At 41.5% G+C, this 18,352-nt stretch overlaps 2 protein-coding genes across 2 annotated transcripts in view; one reads left to right on the top strand and one right to left on the bottom strand.

Annotated features, from left to right (window-relative positions):
• Positions 1 to 11,404, top strand: part of GCAT (glycine C-acetyltransferase) — a 91,967-nt gene extending 80,563 nt beyond the window's left edge. Inside the window, exon 9 of the mRNA XM_089674273.1 lies at positions 6,373 to 11,404. Within this exon, the coding sequence (XP_089530399.1) occupies positions 6,373 to 6,524 (152 nt within the window). The 3' untranslated portion in view covers positions 6,525 to 11,404. The remainder of the gene's footprint in view (positions 1 to 6,372) is intronic.
• Positions 11,405 to 11,986: 582 nt separating this feature from the next.
• LOC149464672 (noggin-like) lies at positions 11,987 to 12,939 on the bottom strand. The gene has a single exon (XM_089674274.1). The coding sequence runs from the start codon at positions 12,846 to 12,848 to the stop codon at positions 12,099 to 12,101; it is 750 nt and encodes a 249-aa protein (XP_089530400.1). The 5' UTR covers positions 12,849 to 12,939; the 3' UTR covers positions 11,987 to 12,098.
• Between the last annotated feature and the right edge of the window lie 5,413 nt (positions 12,940 to 18,352).

Raw genomic sequence — 18,352 nt, 5'->3', positions numbered from 1 at the left:
TGAGTGCGGTAGTGTGCAGGCAATCTAGCACTAGTTTACTCTGGCCTGGAGGGGAGCTTACAGATCCAGACGCTATCTGATGTCACTAGTGGCAGTAATAGTGATCAGTGGAAAAATTCTATATACTGACACTATACTAATGGCACTGGTTGGGTTACGGGGTGATCAAAGGATTAAAAGGGGCGATCAAAGGGCAAATGTGCTAATCTAACGTGTGTGTAAAATGTAGTGCTTTTAGTGCGGTGTTCTCTCTTCTCTCCCTGGACCAATGGGGGGGGGGGGCAGAGGAAGGCGCACGCACACCCGCAAATAGAAAGCGACGTAAGGATATGTTGCTTTGCCCAGAGCCGTCGCTCGCCCGCACATTGTGGGCAGGCGGTTGGTAAGTAGTTAAAATATATATATTTTTTAACATTAATATCCTATATATCTATCGATCTGTTTTGTTTTTTTTTTTGTTTTTTTTTAATACTTTAATCAGAGTAGTGCAATGTTACCATAGTAACATTGTACTACTTTGGGGGGAGGTGATCACAATTTTTTTTTTTCTTTTTTTTTTTTACACTTTGCTTTGCAGGAGCAACACAAATTGTTGCTCTGCAATGCAAAGCTTGCTCTGAACTGTCATGCATGGGTTAAGTTCATGACAGTTCAAAATACATGTATCATGTGAGAGCTGTGGGATAACTACAGCTCACCAGGAAGGAGAAGCCCAGCTGTCATGAATCAGATTGATTCAAAACAGCTTTGCTAGCATTGTGATCATGTGAAAGGTCCTGTTCACTGGGATCTTTATTCCACTGTGTCCAGTTAGGAGAGGCAGAGTGATGTACTTTGCCTGTAGCTGCCGCCCTTCTGCAGTACATTGCTGGTGGTTTCAAAGTGGGTTAAAAGGATTTTGTTAGGATAAGAAACATGAGCTGATACTGGGGCTGTTATCTTTATCTTTGGGCAGCACAGTGGATAAGTGGTCAGCACATCTGCCTGGCAGCACTAAGATCATTGGTTTTAATTCCAACCACGGCAATAACTGCACAACGTTTGCTGTCCTCCTTGTGCCTGCATGGGTTTCCTCCCACACTCCAAAGACATGCTGCAGTGTGGGCGTAAACCGGTTCCTGGCTAAACTGGCCCTAGTATGTGAGTTGGGGGCCTCAAGTTTGTTTGCTCCTTGAGGGTTAGGGACTGATGTGAGTGTACAATATACAGTTTTCAAAATAATAGCAGTGTGTTGAAAAAAGTTAATAAAGCTCAAAATCCTTCTAATAGCTTTTATTTCCAAATACACAAATGCATTGGGAACACTACACATTTTATTCCAAATCAAAACATGAAGAAAAATATATAAAATTTGTTGTGTCCCTCAAAAAAAAGTGAAGAAAAGTGAATATTAGACTGTTCAAAAAAAAATAGCAGTGTTTTGTATTCTTCTTTACAAACTCAAACATTTACTATATAAACTGAACAATGTTTGAAGATTTTGCTTTCCTTTGAATCACTTAATTAATATTTAGTTGTATAACCACTGTTTCTGAGAACTGCTGTACATCTGTGTTGCATGGAGTCAACCACCTTCTGGCACCTGTGAACAGGTATTCCAGCCCAGGATGATTGGACTACATTCTACAGTTCTCTATTTCTTGGTTTTTCCTCAAACTGCATTTTTGATGTCACCACACAAGCTTCTATTGGATTAAAATCCAGGGATTGGGCTGGTCACTCCATAACCTCAATCTTGTTGGTCTGGAACCAAGATGTTGCACGTTTACTGGTGTGTTTTGGGTCGTTGTCTTGTTGGAACACCCATTTCAAGGGCATTTCCTCTTCAGCATAAGGCAGCATGACCTCTTCAAGTATTCTGATGTATTCAAACTGATCCATGATCCCTGGTATGCGAAAAATAGGCCCAACACCGTACTATGAGAAACATCCCCATATCATGATGCTTGCACAGCCATGCTTCACTGTCTTGACAGTGTACTGTAGCTTGAATTCAGTGTTTGGGGGTCGTCTGACAAACTGTCTCCGGCCACTAGACCCAAAAAGAACAATCTTACTTTCATCGGTCCACAAAATGTTGCGCCATTTCTCTTTAGGCCAGTCAATGTACTCTTCGGCAAATTGTAACCTCTTCAGCACGTCTTTTTTTTTCAATAGTGGGACTTTGCGGGGGCTTCTTGCAGATAGCTTGGCTTCACATAGGCGTCTTCTAATTGTAACAGTACTCACAGGTAACTTTAGACCTTCTTTGATCTTCCTGGAGCTGATTGTTGGCTGAGTCCTTGCCATTTTGGCTATTCTTCTATCCGTTCGAATGGTAGTTTTTCGCTTTCTTCCACGTCTTTCAGGTTTTGGTTGCCATTTTAAAGTATTTGCAATCATTTTAGCTGAGCAGCCTATTATTTTCTGCACTTCTTTATGTTTTCCCCTCTCCAATCAACTTTTAATCAAGGTACGCTGTTCTTCTGAACAATGTCTGGAACGACCCATTTTCCTCAGAATTTCAGAGAGAAATGCACTGTAACCAACATGTACAACATTTGCTGCCTTCCTTCCTTTGAAAAAAAACAGATGGCAATTATTGCCCTTATTTAAAGAATGAATGACCTCACTAATAGAACTCCACACTGCTATTATTTTGAACATGCCCCTTTCAATTAGTGATTCAATTACACAGAATCAGCAGCATGCATGTCATGACTGTTAGGTCTGTTGGATTTCTATTACTCTACTACACCTGCTAGTAAATTATTTGCCATGTAGAAATATCATTTCTACCAAAAACAGTGATTGATCAGGTTAGTGATGTCTGACTGCTATTATTTTGAACACAATTGTATATGTAAAGCGCTGTGTATATTGACAGCGCTATATAAGTACCTGTAATAATTACTTCTTAGCAGGTTATGGATCTGGAACAAGTATGTGCATATCATTTTTACATCTGATGTGAATGCTTGTTTAATGTCAATGACACCCAAAGTAGTAGAGCCAGAATGAGTCGGCAGTGACAAGTCCAATATTTGTATCCTGACAGTTTCTTATAGGTGTTTTCTGAAAGGAGAAAAATGAGACTGCCCTTACATGCCTCCCTTTGAAAATGTTAGTTGCCTGGCTATTGTGCCTACCCACTGCCTTCATTGAGTACATGTTGAGAGCCACTGTAATGAACTCGGGTTTCAGATCAGGTAGGAGAAAATTCATTGGATCTTCTGCATCCTTGCTCCAGATCAGTGATTCAAATGATTCCTACAAAAACATAACTGTGACAGCCAGACAAATATCATTTTAAAAGGAGGATCAGGAACAGCAGCTTCCATGTTTGTCTCCTCACTGTTTTTCTCATATTTACCCTACATACCAGAACCAATGAGGCAGGTGCTTCAGCAGGAGGAGGGCACTAAAAGTGCATACCTTCAACTCTGTTTCTGAGGTTGTTTATAGCATATGGAGGGTTACCCTTTTCGCCTTTTCACCTTGGGTGCTAGGGGAACCTTGTCTCAGCACTACTAAATACCCTAGTGATATACCTATGAATTCATGCCTTTCATGGATGGACGGGATCATGCTGGCAATTCTAATATCTGTGAGAAACCTCATTCACCACCCATCTTTCCCTTTATTCCCAGAGGAAGCAAAATCAAAGATCCCACTTTGGCAGGGTGTGGCATCTGGGAACAGGTCAATATTTTCCTTCCCTGATATGACACAAAAGGAGGGAAAAAGGAAAAAAAAAGTGGAAGGCTGTTGATATCTGCCCTAATGGTGTGGGAACTCTTCAACTCAAGATTTGTTTGTTTTTGGATCACTCTAACAGGAAAAATGAACTGGAGTTGCACTTTAAAATGAGCAGTGATCTTTAAGCTGAAAACCTGGAGTTATCACTTTTTAAAATGTGCCAGCTTACAATTGGTTGTATATCACCATGGGGACTTATCTCTTTAATTTAAATTTACATCCTTACTGAGCACTGGGGATACAGCTATCCTTATACTTCTGGTGCTCTTACGCTTGACTTTCTCATCTCAGCCTGCACAGCCTGTCACGTGAGGTCTGCCCTCGCCCCTCCTCTTCTCTTGTCCAATCACGGAGCTACTTACCCCTCTTGCTCGGTAATATCCATAAGGCAGCATATACTTTATTTGATTTAACCTATTGCAAGCCAGCACATTTTAAAAGCTGGCTAAATTCTTGGTTTCACCTTTAATCGCTACCAAGGTATGTTTATAAACATCACAAATGGTTAAATCAAGCTCACAGCTGATACCAGCTTTAAGAGCTGGCGAAGTGCTTTCTCATAATGGCCACATCAGTCACCCCTTTCCTGGGTCAAAGCTGTCATTCCTTGGCTAATGTAGTAGAGTGTACAGCTATTCCAGCACATTCTTCAATTTAAATTTTTTAATCGCTTTTTATTCATTCTATACTATTTTTTTTTTTTTAAAGCACCCCCGCATACATCCCACTTATCAGTTGCGCTTAAAGATGTAAAATTTACAGACATTTGAAAGCCATGAGAATAAAATGGACATTTCCAGAAAAATGTTTTTTAAAAATTGTGTGGTGTAGTTTTACAAAGTCATTTTGTTACACTGGGAATGTGAAATGCTGTGTATATTAAAGTATTATGTTTAATTACTGAATAAGCTGTACTTTAGATGTTGGTCTCACAATTTTACTGAGAGGAGGAAAGGAGAAAGGATAAAACTATCTACTGAGCAGACTATGGGTAAACATTATGCTGTGATGGTAGAGAACATTAATCAAAATAACTTAAAGGTTATAAAGATAAATAAATATGTCAGACAAATTTTACCCTCTTACCTGTCAATTAAGGCCTGAAACTATCATCATCTGTATCCCAACAATTACCCAACTATAGGAGGTACAAGATGGAGCCCACAAGCAATCTAAACTGGAGCATTTCCCCTGCAGTGCCCCCTAGTGGAAGAAATGCATATTTTTCTTGTTTGGGAACTGCATTGGGAAGTACAGTGTTACTTGAATTGTATTCCAGGATTTGCTTGTCTTCAGCTGAGAGAACTTGCAGTGATTTAAGACTTTATAAAGTCTCAAATCTTTTATTAAAGTCTTCATGTTATATAATTTTTAAATATTATATTTATGATGTGGTATTCATAGTTTTAAAAGAACATATTTCATACTACTTCCTTTATATTTCTGGGGGGAAAAAATGCAACTGGGCTATGGGAAAAAAACAAAAATTTCCTAATCTTTCCATGTTAGGTTTTTTTTTTTTTTCCCCAGGCCTTCCCATCTCTAATTGCGCCACACCTGTATTGACACAAACTTTGGAGTGCAAGCCATGCTTCCAGGACCATAGTTTAAAAGTCTTTACAGTTAACTCTAAAGTGATGACCTGTAAAGTGTTGCACCATATTACTCAGTACAACCTGATCTGTTAGATGTTATCAAAAAAAGGGTATAATATTGTGTTTGCACTAAAATTCATTTTAGTGTTTTTTTTTTCCCCTGAAAATTTCTATTTGATAACTGTGCAAATATTGTGACATAAACTACAACTACCACCATTTTATTGTAAGAGAACTTGACTATGGCTAGCTATGCCTGGGAGCAGTGACATCACCTGTAGGCTTACTATGGCCCATGCCTTGTCTGTGCTCCATGTTTTCCCCTGCAGCAGTGGCTGGCTGACACTGGAGCTGGATCACATGACCTGACTGGAGCAGGCTGAAAATAGGTAAGTATAGAGCTCTTTCGTACACACGTTGGTCAGAATAGGTGTTGGGGGGGATACTTTTTTTTTGTTTTTAAAGGCTAATTGGGTAAAGCTTGGAATACTACTTCAACTTTATTGCATGCTTTGCTAGCTGTAGCAAGGATTGCTCATAATGATTAGAGTGCAAGCAAAATGACCTTCCATCACCTGCCTATATGACTGAGCAATGCGATTATGACTTTAGGGATTGGTCTCAGCAGAGTGATGCATTGCAGTGTTTTCAGAATCGTTTTTCATGGGTTGACCTACAGTTTTGCTTTAAAGTCAATCATCCAGAGAAAATGGTATCAGAAGGCATCTAAAAAGACAGTGAAATGCAATTCACTTTAAATGCATGCAATCGCTGATGTTGTTTTAGTTGCATTAGTGAATGAGCTATTTTTCTTCTGAAAAAAGCAGATCTGCCAGATCCCTTGTGAATGCTAAGATGGTCTCCAGATTTAGTCAGTCATGCTCTTTAGGGACTTTGATTCTTCCACATTTGTTGTCCATAGTGTGAAACGGTCTCTGCATGTAATATATATGATCAATGCAGTAACTATGTGAAGGATTAATTATGTAGCGCACATGTACTTGCATATGTTTACATTTACCCATCTTTCTTCTGCCAGGAATCTATGTCATTGGATTTAGCTACCCTGTGGTACCCAAGGGTAAAGCTCGCATTCGAGTACAGATTTCAGCAGCTCATAGTGATGAAGATATTGACAACTGTGTACAGGCATTCACAGAAGTGGGTCGTAAACATGGTGTAGTGCCATAAGACTAGGAACTAACAGAGGACATGACTGGTCATTATAAAGTCGCATTTGGAATTGAAGATGCTGCAACAGTGTTACCTATACTACATCCAAACTGACAAACTTCTTTTTCTTTCAATGTAATTTTTCTTATTGCAGTTGTTACATAAAGGTAACTGGACAGTGGTGTGTTGATTCAACATCCAGCTTCATATTTTTATAAAGTACACGTGCAGGTCAGTGTGTATACATGAGTACCTCCTTCAATCCTTCTCCCCATCTTGATTTAGAAAAGGGGTAGGCATCCTCAGCCCTCCATCTTTGGTGAAACTACAAATCCCATCATGCATTTGCCTGGGAGTCATGCACATGGCTGTCAGTCTTGCAGTGCCTCATGGGACTTGTAGTTTCACAACAGCTGAAGTGCTAAGGTTGCCGATCTGCCTTAAATCAACTCTGTACCTCTTTAAAAAAAAAAAATCCAATGATTTCATGCTATCTTATGCAGTAATATAAAGGTTCTCCTTCACCCAGCATCAGCAGTCTCATCCACCACACCACAACACATTCTCAGCGCAGTTCAAGCTACAGCTGTGTTTACATAGTTTTCTTAGTTATCAGGCCTGTCACAAGACTTTGAACTAAGCCTTGGTTTCTGCTCTGATGGCTAGCAATTGCATAGTAACTTACACAATTGTATACAGCTTGCCTGCTTTGTTCCAGGACTGGTGGGTAAAGGCCTATGACATAATATAGGCCAGGGGTGCTTAACCCATGGGCCGTCTGAGTCCTCTGCTGTGGCCTGCGACCTCAAACCAGGGAAGTGCATACCTGGAGTCGGCAACTCATTGATGGTGAGCTGGGCTTGCCCACCCGTCATCCCAGAGCATCAGAGTGCATTGAGCCGGCAGCGGAGGGAGCAGGAACTGTATAAGGTGATGCTTCCTCTGTAGCACTATCTCCTGTCCCAGTCAGTCATACCCAGTACACCTCACCTGGGACCTGTCTGGTAGGCTAGAGAGTGATGCCAGCAGAAGCATGCTTTTGCAAGAGGCATATTAGCACCTATAAAAGGGTTAACAACTATTAGGCTGCTTTCACACTGATCTGTTGGTGCAGAGCATTGCACCTGTGGCTTTCATGTGGGATAGCTGCACTGAGCCATTAACTTCTATAATATCCTGTATGGTTGGTGTGTTTTCAGAAAGTGCACCACACCCACAAGCTATAATAGAAGTCTATGGCAAAGTGCACCTAACCTACAGGAAAGCTGCAGCTGCACTGTGTTGTACCTGCGGTGTGTGGAAACCAGTGTATCAGTGTGAAAACAGCCTTATAGGGGGCTCAGGATTAAGAGCTTGTTTTACATTTGCGGTTTTGAGGGGCAGCAAAACACCATAGTTCAAACATGCTTTTACCCCCCCTTAACCACTGGTGTAATGCCTGTGTTGTCTCCTTGTCACATTCTTGTTTACACTTGGACAGGAAGGGTGCTGGGGGTGCCATACACATGAACTGATTCTCTCCATTTCCTACTGCAACTGCTGCAAGCTGGCTTCTCCTGTTCTCCCTAGTGCTGGCATTCAGTGGCTGTAGGAAGAAAATGTTAATTATGCTATTCAAAATGTAAAAAAAAAGAAATTTTGAACCACTTCATTTCACTGTGGCCCGTGACTGGTTACCAAGTCACTTAAGTAGCCCTCACTCACTAAAAGACTGGGTGCCCCTGGTATAGGCTGGGATTTTATTAGAGGTATTTTGCATTCTTCTGAAGCAGAGTTGTGGTGGTAGAAGAGTGCTGATACTCTTGTATGGTATCTAGTGATATTCTCTTGGTAGGGTGTTTGCACTAGCCGCTCCTGAGCAGGGACAGCATGTAGTGCACTCCTATAAGCTAGTACACGTGCAGACTTGCTTCTGCTGACTCTGGCTTCAATACTCTGAATCACTGACCCTGAACAAGAATGCAGCAGGTGGTCTGAGTCAGAATTGATGTACATACAGTAATCATTCTGGGTCTTTGATGCAGAAAATATCAGGTCATGCAATTCAAGAAACTAATAAAGGTTGAGGTTAGCACTGGAAGCCTACTTTTTCCATCAGTTCAGGTTTCCTTAAACAGCAAGATCTAGTTCCTGCCATTTCCACAGTAATGTTTTCTGGGTGCAGCACAGGGTCTCATAGTCTTTCTGCTGCAATTGCTGTAGAGTTAAAAAAAAAAAAAAAGTAAAACCAATAGGGATGAGGATGCTAACAGTTGATTCTAATCCTGTAGCTAAAAACAAAATAAAGCTACCTGCAGCAGCAAGCAGGTAGGTGATTGAAGCTACATGGATGAATAGATAGATATAGATCTATATATACACTTTATTGCCAAAAGTATTGGGACACCCCTCCAAATCCTTGGATTCAGGTGTTCCAATCACCTCCATGGTCACAGTTGTATAAAATCAAGCACCTAGGCATGCAGACTGCTTCTACAAACATTTGTGAAAGAATGGGTCACTCTCAGGAGCTCAATGAATTTGTGTGTTACTGTGATAGGTTGCCACCTGTGCAATAAGTCCATTTGTGAAATTTCCTTGTTACTAAATATTCCACGGTCAACTATTAGTGGTATTATAACTAAGTGGAAGCAACTGGGAACAGCAACTCAGCCACAAAGTGGTAGGCCACGTAAAATGACACAGTGGGGGTCAGTGCATGCTAAAGCGTACGCAGAAGGTGCCAACTGTCTGCAGAGTCAATAGCTAAAGACCTCCAAACTTCATGTGGCTTTCAGATTAGCACAACAGTGTGTAGAGACCTTCATTGAATGGATTTCCATGGCTGAGCAGCTGCACTCAAACCTTACATCACCAAGTGCAATGCAAAGCATCGGATGCAGTGGTGTAAAGCACTCCGCCACTGGACTCTAGAGCAGTGGAGACTTGTTCTCTGGAGTGACAAATCGCGCATCTCTGTCTGGCAATCCGATGGATGTCTGTGGGTTTGGCGGTTGCCAGGAGAATAGTACTTGCCTGACTGCATTGTGCCAAGTGTAAAGTTTGGTGGAGGGGGGTTATGGTGTGGGGTTGCTTTTCAGGGGTTGGGCTTGGCCCCTTAGTTCCAGTGAAGGGAACTAGTATGGCGTCCGCATACCCAGACATTTTGGACAATTTCATGCTCCTACCTTTGTGGGAACAGTTTGGGGATGGACCCTTTCTGTTCCAATATGACTGCGCAGCAGTGCACAAAGCAAGGTTCATAAAGACATGGATGAGCGAGTTTGGGGTGGAGGAACTTGACTGGCCTGGACCTGTCCTGACCTCAACCCGACAGAACACCTTTGGGATGAATTAGAGCAGAGACTGCGGGCCAGGCCTTCTCGTTCGACATCGGTGCCTAGCCTCACAAATGCGGTCCTGGAAGAATAGTCAAACATTCCCATAGACACACTCCTAAACCTTGTGGACTGGCTTCCCAGAAGAGTTGAAGCTGTTATAGCTGCAAAGGGTGGGCCAACTCAATATTGAATGCTACGGAGTAATGCAGTCCATACATGGTTCGAATTCCAAACTATTTTTCGTCTGAAAATCAAAAACGATCGCTCAGTAATCTGATTGTGCCATCAATGATTTTGAAAATTGGCCAAACAAGTCATACAGTTCACCCCATATAGCAGGTGAAACTTCTGTTCCTTCCAGGTCACGGCTCATGCGCATATTCTTTTTGGAAAAACGATTGTGCGATTTGACCATTGAGTCAAAAATCGATCGTTTTTCGCGAATTTTCCAACATGTCTGATCACTGAAAAGGGGAGGAACCACTAAAATCGGCTGGTGCCATTGACCCACTAACAGAGCGAAAATTGTCCGATTATTCTTAGGTCCGATTTTTTTATTTATTTATTTTTTCAGATGAAAAATCGGTCGAATTTTGACCCATGTATGGCCGGCCTAAGACTGGGATGTCATTAAAGTTCATGTGTGTGTAAAGGCAGGCGTCCCAATACTTTTGTGTGTGTGTGGTCATTATCTACATAAGAACAGTGTTTTGTATTATGGGGACAAGATGCACATAAACTTTGCCACTAGGAAGTGGCTTAATTGTCTAGGATTCTGGGCAGCATTAAAGTGAAAACATATATAAATAAATGAAAATGTTCATTTTGAATGTAGAGAAGGTTTTTTGCAGAAGGGCTGTTACAAGATATTACTATATATAGTAGTGGTCAAGTAGCCCTCTCCACCCAAAATTTCTGGCTGACAATCTCTTCTAACAAGGTTAAGAGTGGTGTGTGTGTGAATCTTTCACACTGCATGTACAGGACTGTTCACCCAATAAACACTATAATGATGCACAAAGTTTAGTACGCAATTATCAGATTTGTTTACTGGCAATAGCAGTGAAAATAAATTCAGGTTAGTTGGTTTAGGTATATAAGTATGGAAAGAGTGGAGATGGGTTAGAACACCTCTCAGGTTTAATTGTTACCTCTGCCCTGTTGGGAAGATTCATCCTTTCTATTTGGCCTGTTTACTGTTATCGTAGTAAGTACATCCCAAATTTTGAGTTGTTCCCAGAACAGTAATAAAGAGGAAATCTTCAAAAAAGTTGACACTAGCTCTGGTGACCTTGGAGGCCTCAATGCGTTTCCTTAAGTTGCAGGGGTTTTCCTCTCCCTTCGTGTTTTGGCTATGGGAAAGGAATAAAAGTGAAATCTAGCCAATGAGACACAGATGGTAAAAAAAACTGCCAGAGGCTCTAACCCTACCTTGATCCAAAATGAAACCATTTTGTCTATATTTCTACTTGAATTCACTTTGCACATTGTACTTTGCAGCAACAAGTAAATGCGGTTCATAGTCTTATACAGATTTTACTTATCTTGGTCTGTTCTCATTAAAAATATATGCGCTCATCTTTTTTTTGTATGTCTTATATGAAAAGCTTGGAAAATATTAGTGGATGGGAAATACACAGTATATAATAATGTTTCTGCAAATTATTGAAAGTTATCAGAAGTACATTGTGGTGTAGTACAGTAAGTATAGCAGGTCAAAAATATCAATGTCCAATATATACAATTTTCTTTGTCTTCTTATTCAATTAGACCAATAATGACAAAATAAAACCATATTTAATGTTAAAATTACTAAAAAGGATTTTATATATACCAGTATTGGTAAACTACAGTGTTCAGTGCTAGGTTTAAAATGCACACATTCTTCGTGTTTCCATGTAAAGGTTGCTGCATCCTGTTTACTGTCAGCTGTGTTTGGGTTACCCTGAGACCTTCACTCTTCTCCTAGACATGCTGTCTCAGCCTTGTTTTGTGCTCTTAGTGATCAAATTAACCCCATATTACAAATTTCCTTCCCAGCTTTAATCTGAAGTTTAATTGGCAAAAGATGAATAAAATATAATTTGTAAAAATACATGCTGTATTTTTCTATAGCAACTGCCTAGCGTGGAAAGAAAATAGACATGAAAGATGCAAATATTCTATTGAAACAGGCTTTATACTTTGCAGTGTTGTGTAGAGAGGTATAATGACATTTGTAAAAAGAGCGAAGATGTAAATGCGCTAATAATCTCATCTCAGAAATATATCTTCACCTGCACATGCATTTACAGGCAGCCACTACTGGATAAGGTACCTGCCTCCACATGCAGTTCTGAGATGTCCAGCCTTTTCCAGCATCTTGCATCCAGCAGTGCCAAGCTAGCAATTTAATTTGAGTGAGCTGAGCCTGACGGCAGGACATTCCAGGAGGCCAGGAACATGCTGTGTTGCTTTCATCGCAATTAGTGTGTCGCACCCACCGAGGCCAGAACACAGGGCCCAGATCCACCCAGGTAGACGTTAGCTGGCAGCTTGCTTTCTGTACTAGCCACTGACGCAGTTCATTTAGCAAGATCTGGCTACTATTTTCAGACAGTTCTGCTGGCATTTTGAGAGCACCAAAGTCAATATATTGTGCCTCCTTGGTAAGCTTCTTTCGGTAGCGACTGGCACCTTCGAAAAGATCTTGGCTAAATGCCGACACATGGCCATTGGTATCATTGTGTAATGGTTTCTCCACAGACATCCAGAATGGGTCAAAGGAGGACCCCAGAAGCCGCAGTAGACGGGGCACCCGAAGGTGCTTTGGTTTTGGAGAATAGTGATAATCCAGTGGTGATAAGGACAGACTGTAAGGACGGGTACCAGAGGAAAGTCTCTGCCGCAAATGAGCCACATCGAGGTCTGCTTGCTTTTTGTCAAAGCGTTTGAAATCTGTCTGATTAAACATTGCTGAAACCCAGGGTATCCCAAGAGGCATCAAGCAGATGATAAACGTATACCTTTGAAGCAATTCCATTTGATATTTCAGCTTTTTAATGTAAAATGTTTCTTCCAAGAAGTATTCAAGAACTTTCTGCTCTCAAGGAGTGCTGCTCAGTGTCTCCTGCCTGTCCTCACTCAGTGTATCTCTGTAATTTGTCTCTTGCATTCTGTCATTGACGTCTGGCCCTGCCTTCCTTATTAATCTTTTAATCCTTGCATAGTTTATAAGAACTCCCACTTCTGACTTGTCTTCCTTCTCACCCTTTACATTTATGTTTTTCTTTCCCCTTTTTACTGCTAAATCTAAAATGTAGGACATTGTTGAATCCATAAGAAATACATCCAGTGACAGGGCAAGTATGTTTACCTGTCAGTCACCAGCTTATAACTGCTAATTAAACTCTTAAGGCTGCACTCGCACTATAGTGTTTCGTGAGTGTGTGCAAAAGTGTTTGATTTTGCACAGGTTTAGGCAACATGCAAAAAACCCCAAACCCTATCAAACTTAAGGGGTACTCCTCTGTTTAAGTATTTGACTTTGTAAAAGGGGAGAGCTCTATTCACCAATGCCTTCCAGGCTGCTAAGGTGGGTGCCAAAGTGTTTTTCCAGGTACTGTAGTGTCAAACAGCTTTAAAAGACAGAGGGGATAAGAAGAATAGTATTTTATTTTTTTAAACAATTTTTATTGAATTTCATACATTGAGTACAAGACTATCTTGACATACAATTCTGTAAACCATTTCTCATAAGAATTATGAGCACAAAAATCAGTTGTATTGGGGAAAAAAACAGTGTCATAATATACACAAATGATACAACAAGGCAGTTCAAAATAGGCTGAACCTCAAAAGTTAGGCAATTCCCTAGGAACAGAAGCTTGGTTACGAAGGCCTGAACAAGACCATCTCTTTTGAAAAAGTCAGTTGAGAAAGAGTGTTTTGTGGGCTAGGAATCTTCAGGAGGAGCATGGTCTCCATTGTTAAGGGAAAAGGTAGCTGTGGGGTGGGGCTACAAGAGGATTTGGACACTCGGAGTTTACCCAATGTATTGGCTAGTTGAGCTTTGAGATACCAAGCTGAATATCGGAAAGGTTCCATATGACTAGAATGTAAGCTCGAAAGAGCAGGGCCCTCGATCCCCTCATGTTTTGCATTGTATTGGTATTGTTCTGTCACATGTTCTGTCCCCCTTTGTAATGTACAGCGCTGAGCGAACCATTGGCGCTTTATAAATACTGTATAATAATAATATAATAATATGAGAGGCTAATTCAGCCGGAGTAAAGGAATGTTCCATGAATCGCCTCCATCTTGAGATGAAGTGACGTGTGCACTTGAAGTTCTGAGTAATGGCATCTAGCTTCTCCAGATTAAATAAGGCAATTAATGCCTGTATCACGGATTATGTATCCAAGCTTGCATGAGGGCTCTGCGAGCCACTAATAAACAAATATGTATCCACTGGGGAAGAGTGTTAGGCTGTCTCAACATCGCAGGGTCTTGATAATTAAAGAGACAGAGCACACAGATCTTTGGAGAGAGAGACTTTGTATAAGTAATGTACTGAAGAACTCCATCCCAGAAGGTAGAAACTCTGGCACATTCCCATAGACTGTGAAACAGGGTAGGTCGAGTGTAGTCACACCAAGGACATGTTGGGCGGGCAGAGACAGCTGGATTCGCTGAGAAAGGATAGTAAGCTCTGTGGATGATTTTGAATTGAGTTTCACTCCATGTTTTACAGAGAACAAGTGAAGAAATTTTCCTGTATCCTGACAGTATTTTATCCAGAGTTTCATCAGTAGACTGTATGGGGGTCCATGGCTTAAATGGAGTAAGGTCGTATTTTGCACACTGGTGAGAGATAAGATGAAAGTAGATAGCCGAGATGGAGTAGTGGTCCTGTCGCTGTAGAATTTCTACAAAAGGAGCGCTGGAAAGGATTTTGTTTTGGGGAATAGTACGTCTGGAGGAAGGTCACCAACTGATGGTGGTAAAAGATATGAGAGCACGGTAAGGAATACTTGGAAGCTAGTACTATAAAGGGCTAAAGGAATGTTTAGTATCATCCAAGATGGAGATAACTTTAATAAGAACTCCATGAGACCGTTGGTTAAATGCTGCATTTTCACTTGCTGGAGGGAACATAGGGTTTCCAAGGATAGGAAGATAGCTGTAGTGGTAGGCCAAGAAGTCTCTGTATTTCTCTCCAGGCCAATACTGTGTCTCTGATCAGGAAATTTTAGCGGAGAGGTCTGGGTAGGGCCTTAAGCTTAGAATGCAAAATGAATGGAAGATGTAGCAGAGACACCAGGGCCTCCTCCAAAGAGTAATTCGAGTAATGTGATTTCCCGGCAATCCAATCGATACTCTTGACGAAGAAGGCAGGATAAGTTGTAAAATCTAATATTCGGCAGGCCTGCACCCCCCCTCACTCTTTGGGAGACTTTGCTTTTGTAATGCAATACACGTTTTTTGCGCTGCCATAGGAAGGCTTGTAGGGCCTTATGAATCTTCTGAACATCTGAATTTTTTAACATAAGAGGGAGTGTTTGTAAAGGATAGAGCAATCTTGCAAATCAAACCATTTTGTACAGATGGCATCTCCCAACGAGTGAACGGGGAAGAGTCGCCCAAGCTTCCAGTTCCAGTACAATCTTGCTGATTAGAGGAGGGTAATTAGGGTAGTAGAGAGACAATTGCTCTCTGCCTATATGAATGCCCAAATACGTAATTGAGTGTTTAGTTATACTAAAGGGAGAGGAAGGGATCCAGCGTGTTGAGGTAGTAGATGCTATAGGGAGTACTTCACTCTTCTCAAAATACATTTTTAGGCCGGAGCATTTACGGAAGGTCACAAACAGGTTCTCCGCAAAAAGAGCTGACTGGAGAGTATGTTCGCCAATCATGACACCATTGACCCCTGGTGTCGAATTAAGTAGTCTGGACAAAGGTTCTGGGGTGATGTTAAAGAGGAGGGGGGAAAGCCGGCAAATCTGCTTAGTGCCCTTGGTTAGGGAAATGTCCGAGGAAATAGTCAGGGGTGACTAATCTAGCTGTAGGCGAAGAGTATATGTGTCGTAAGAAGTCCAAATTGGGGGCCCGAAATACCAAGACTCCTCATGACCATGAAGAGCCAGATAAAGCTTATGTTGTCAATGGATTTTTCGGCATCTAAAGATATAAGTGCCAGATCAAGCTATGCAAAGCACATATATACAGTCAGGTCCATAAATATTGGGACATGGACACAATTCTAACATTTTTGGCTCTATACACCACCACAATGGATTTGAAATGAAACTAACAAGATGTGCTTTAACTGCAGACTGTCAGCTTTAATTTGAGGGTATTTACATCCAAATCAGGTGAACGGTGTAGGAATTACAACAGTTTGCATATGTGCCTCCCACTTGTTAAGGGACCAAAAGTCATGGGACAGAATAATAATTATAAATCAAACTTTCACTTTTTAATACTTGATTGCAAATCCTTTGCAGTCAATTACAGCCTGAAGTCTGGAATGCATAGACATCACCAGACGCTGTGTTTCATCCCTGGTGATGCTCTGCAAGGCCTCTACTGCAACTCTCTTCAGTTCCTGCTTGTTCTTGGGGCATTTTCCCTTCAGTTTTGTCTTCAGCAAGTGAAATGCATGCTCAATCGGATTCAGGTCAGGCGATTGACTTGGCCATTGCATAACATTCCACTTCTTTCCCTTAAAAAACTCTTTGGTTGCTTTTGCAGTATGCTTTGGGTCATTGTCCATCTGCACTGTGAAGCGGCGTCCAATGAGTTGTGAAGCATTTGGCTGAATATGAGCAGATAATATTGCCCGAAACACTTCTAATTCATCCTGCTGCTTTTGTCAGCAGTCACATCATCAATAAATACAAGAGAACCAGTTCCATTGGCAGCCATACATGCCCACGCCATGACACTACCACCACCATGCTTCACTGATGAGGTGGTATGCTTAGGATCATGAGCAGTTCCTTTCCTTCTCCATACTCTTCTCTTCCCATCACTCTGGTACAAGTTGATCTTGGTCTCATCTGTCCATAGGATGTTGTTCCAGAACTGTGAAGGCTTTTTTAGATGTTGTTTGGCAAACTCTAATCTGACCTTCCTGTTTTTGAGGCTCACCAATGGTTTGCATCTTGTGGTGAACCCTCTGTATTCACTCTGGTGAAGTCTTCTCTTGATTGTTGACTTTGACACATATACACCTACCTCCTGGAGAGTGTTCTTGATCTGGCCAACTGTTGTGAAGGGTGTTTTCTTCACCAGGGAAGGAATTCTTCAGTCATCCACCACAGTTGTTTTCCGTGGTCTTCTGGGTCTTTTCGTGTTGCTGAGCTCACCGGTGCGTTCCTTCTTTTTAAGAATGCTCCAAACAGTTGTTTTGGCCATGCCTAATGTTTTTGCTATCTCTCTGATGGGTTTGTTTTGTTTTTTCAGCCTAATGATGGCTTGCTTCACTGATAGTGACAGCTCTTTGGATCTCATCTTGAGAGTTGACAGCAACAGATTCCAAATGCAAATAGCACACTTGAAATGAACTCTGGACCTTTTATCTGCTCATTGTAATTGGGATAATGAGGGAATAACACACACCTGGCCATGGAACAGCTGAGAAGCCAATTGTCCCATTACTCTTGGTCCCTTAACAAGTGGGAGGCACATATGCAAACTGTTGTAATTCCTACACCGTTCACCAGATTTGGATGTAAATACCCTCAAATTAAAGCTGACAGTCTGCAGTTAAAGCACATCTTGATCGTTTCATTTCAAATCCATTGTGGTGGTGTATAGAGCCAAAAATGTTAGAATTGTGTCGATGTCCCAATATTTATGGACCTGACTGTAAGTACCTGAAATAAATAATAAATAAATAAACAAACTTGGATCCGGAAAGCTTAGGCAGATTTCTAGAGGCTAGAAAGCCCTCAGCGGCTCTAGAATCGATCGGGTCCTCTGAATACAAGGAAGTGTAATAGGACGTGAGAAGGTCAATAATATCAGAGGGCAGTGTTAGGATATTGCCCATGGGACACCGAAGCTCGGAAATATAAGTAGGAGTACGAAGGTTTGCACTAAGCCTTTCTAGCAGCTTTCCCGCCTTATTGCCATATCTATAACATTTTAGGGTGGAAAAGGCCGTTTTGACTGCTTCCTGGGGGGAGAGAGGGGAGCGGTAAGGCAGGGAGGAGGAGGGGCAAAAGGGGAAGAAAACCTGAGAACCCTGTAAGCCTAAACAGGGGATAAATGTGCAAGGCGATCCGCCACAGGGGAGGCAAGTAGCAAAAACAAACAAGGACCATTCAGTAGCCACTATAGGACGAAATACAATAGTCCCTGAGAGAACATATAAAAAGGAAAACCAATACATAGATCCCGGTGAGGCAAGTCAGTGAGTAACAGTGGTCTTCGGCCTGACCAAATCGCACCCGTTTATGAGGTGGTTTTTGAGTACCTGGCTGGTTCTGGAAGGGCACAGGGTTTCTCTGGGGGGGGAGGGGGGGAGGTAGACGGTGC

This window comes from Staurois parvus, unplaced genomic scaffold, assembly GCF_062004578.1.
Source record: "Staurois parvus isolate SC_StPar_1 unplaced genomic scaffold, SC_StPar_1.0 ptg000149l, whole genome shotgun sequence".
NCBI lineage: Eukaryota > Metazoa > Chordata > Amphibia > Anura > Ranidae > Staurois > Staurois parvus.
This window is presented reverse-complemented; position numbering and strand designations above follow the sequence as displayed.

Excerpts from the sequence above, each read along its gene's own strand:
- LOC149464672 (XM_089674274.1), bottom strand. The coding sequence starts at position 12,848 with ATGGAATTGCTTCAAAGGTATACGTTTATCATCTGCTTGATGCCTCTT.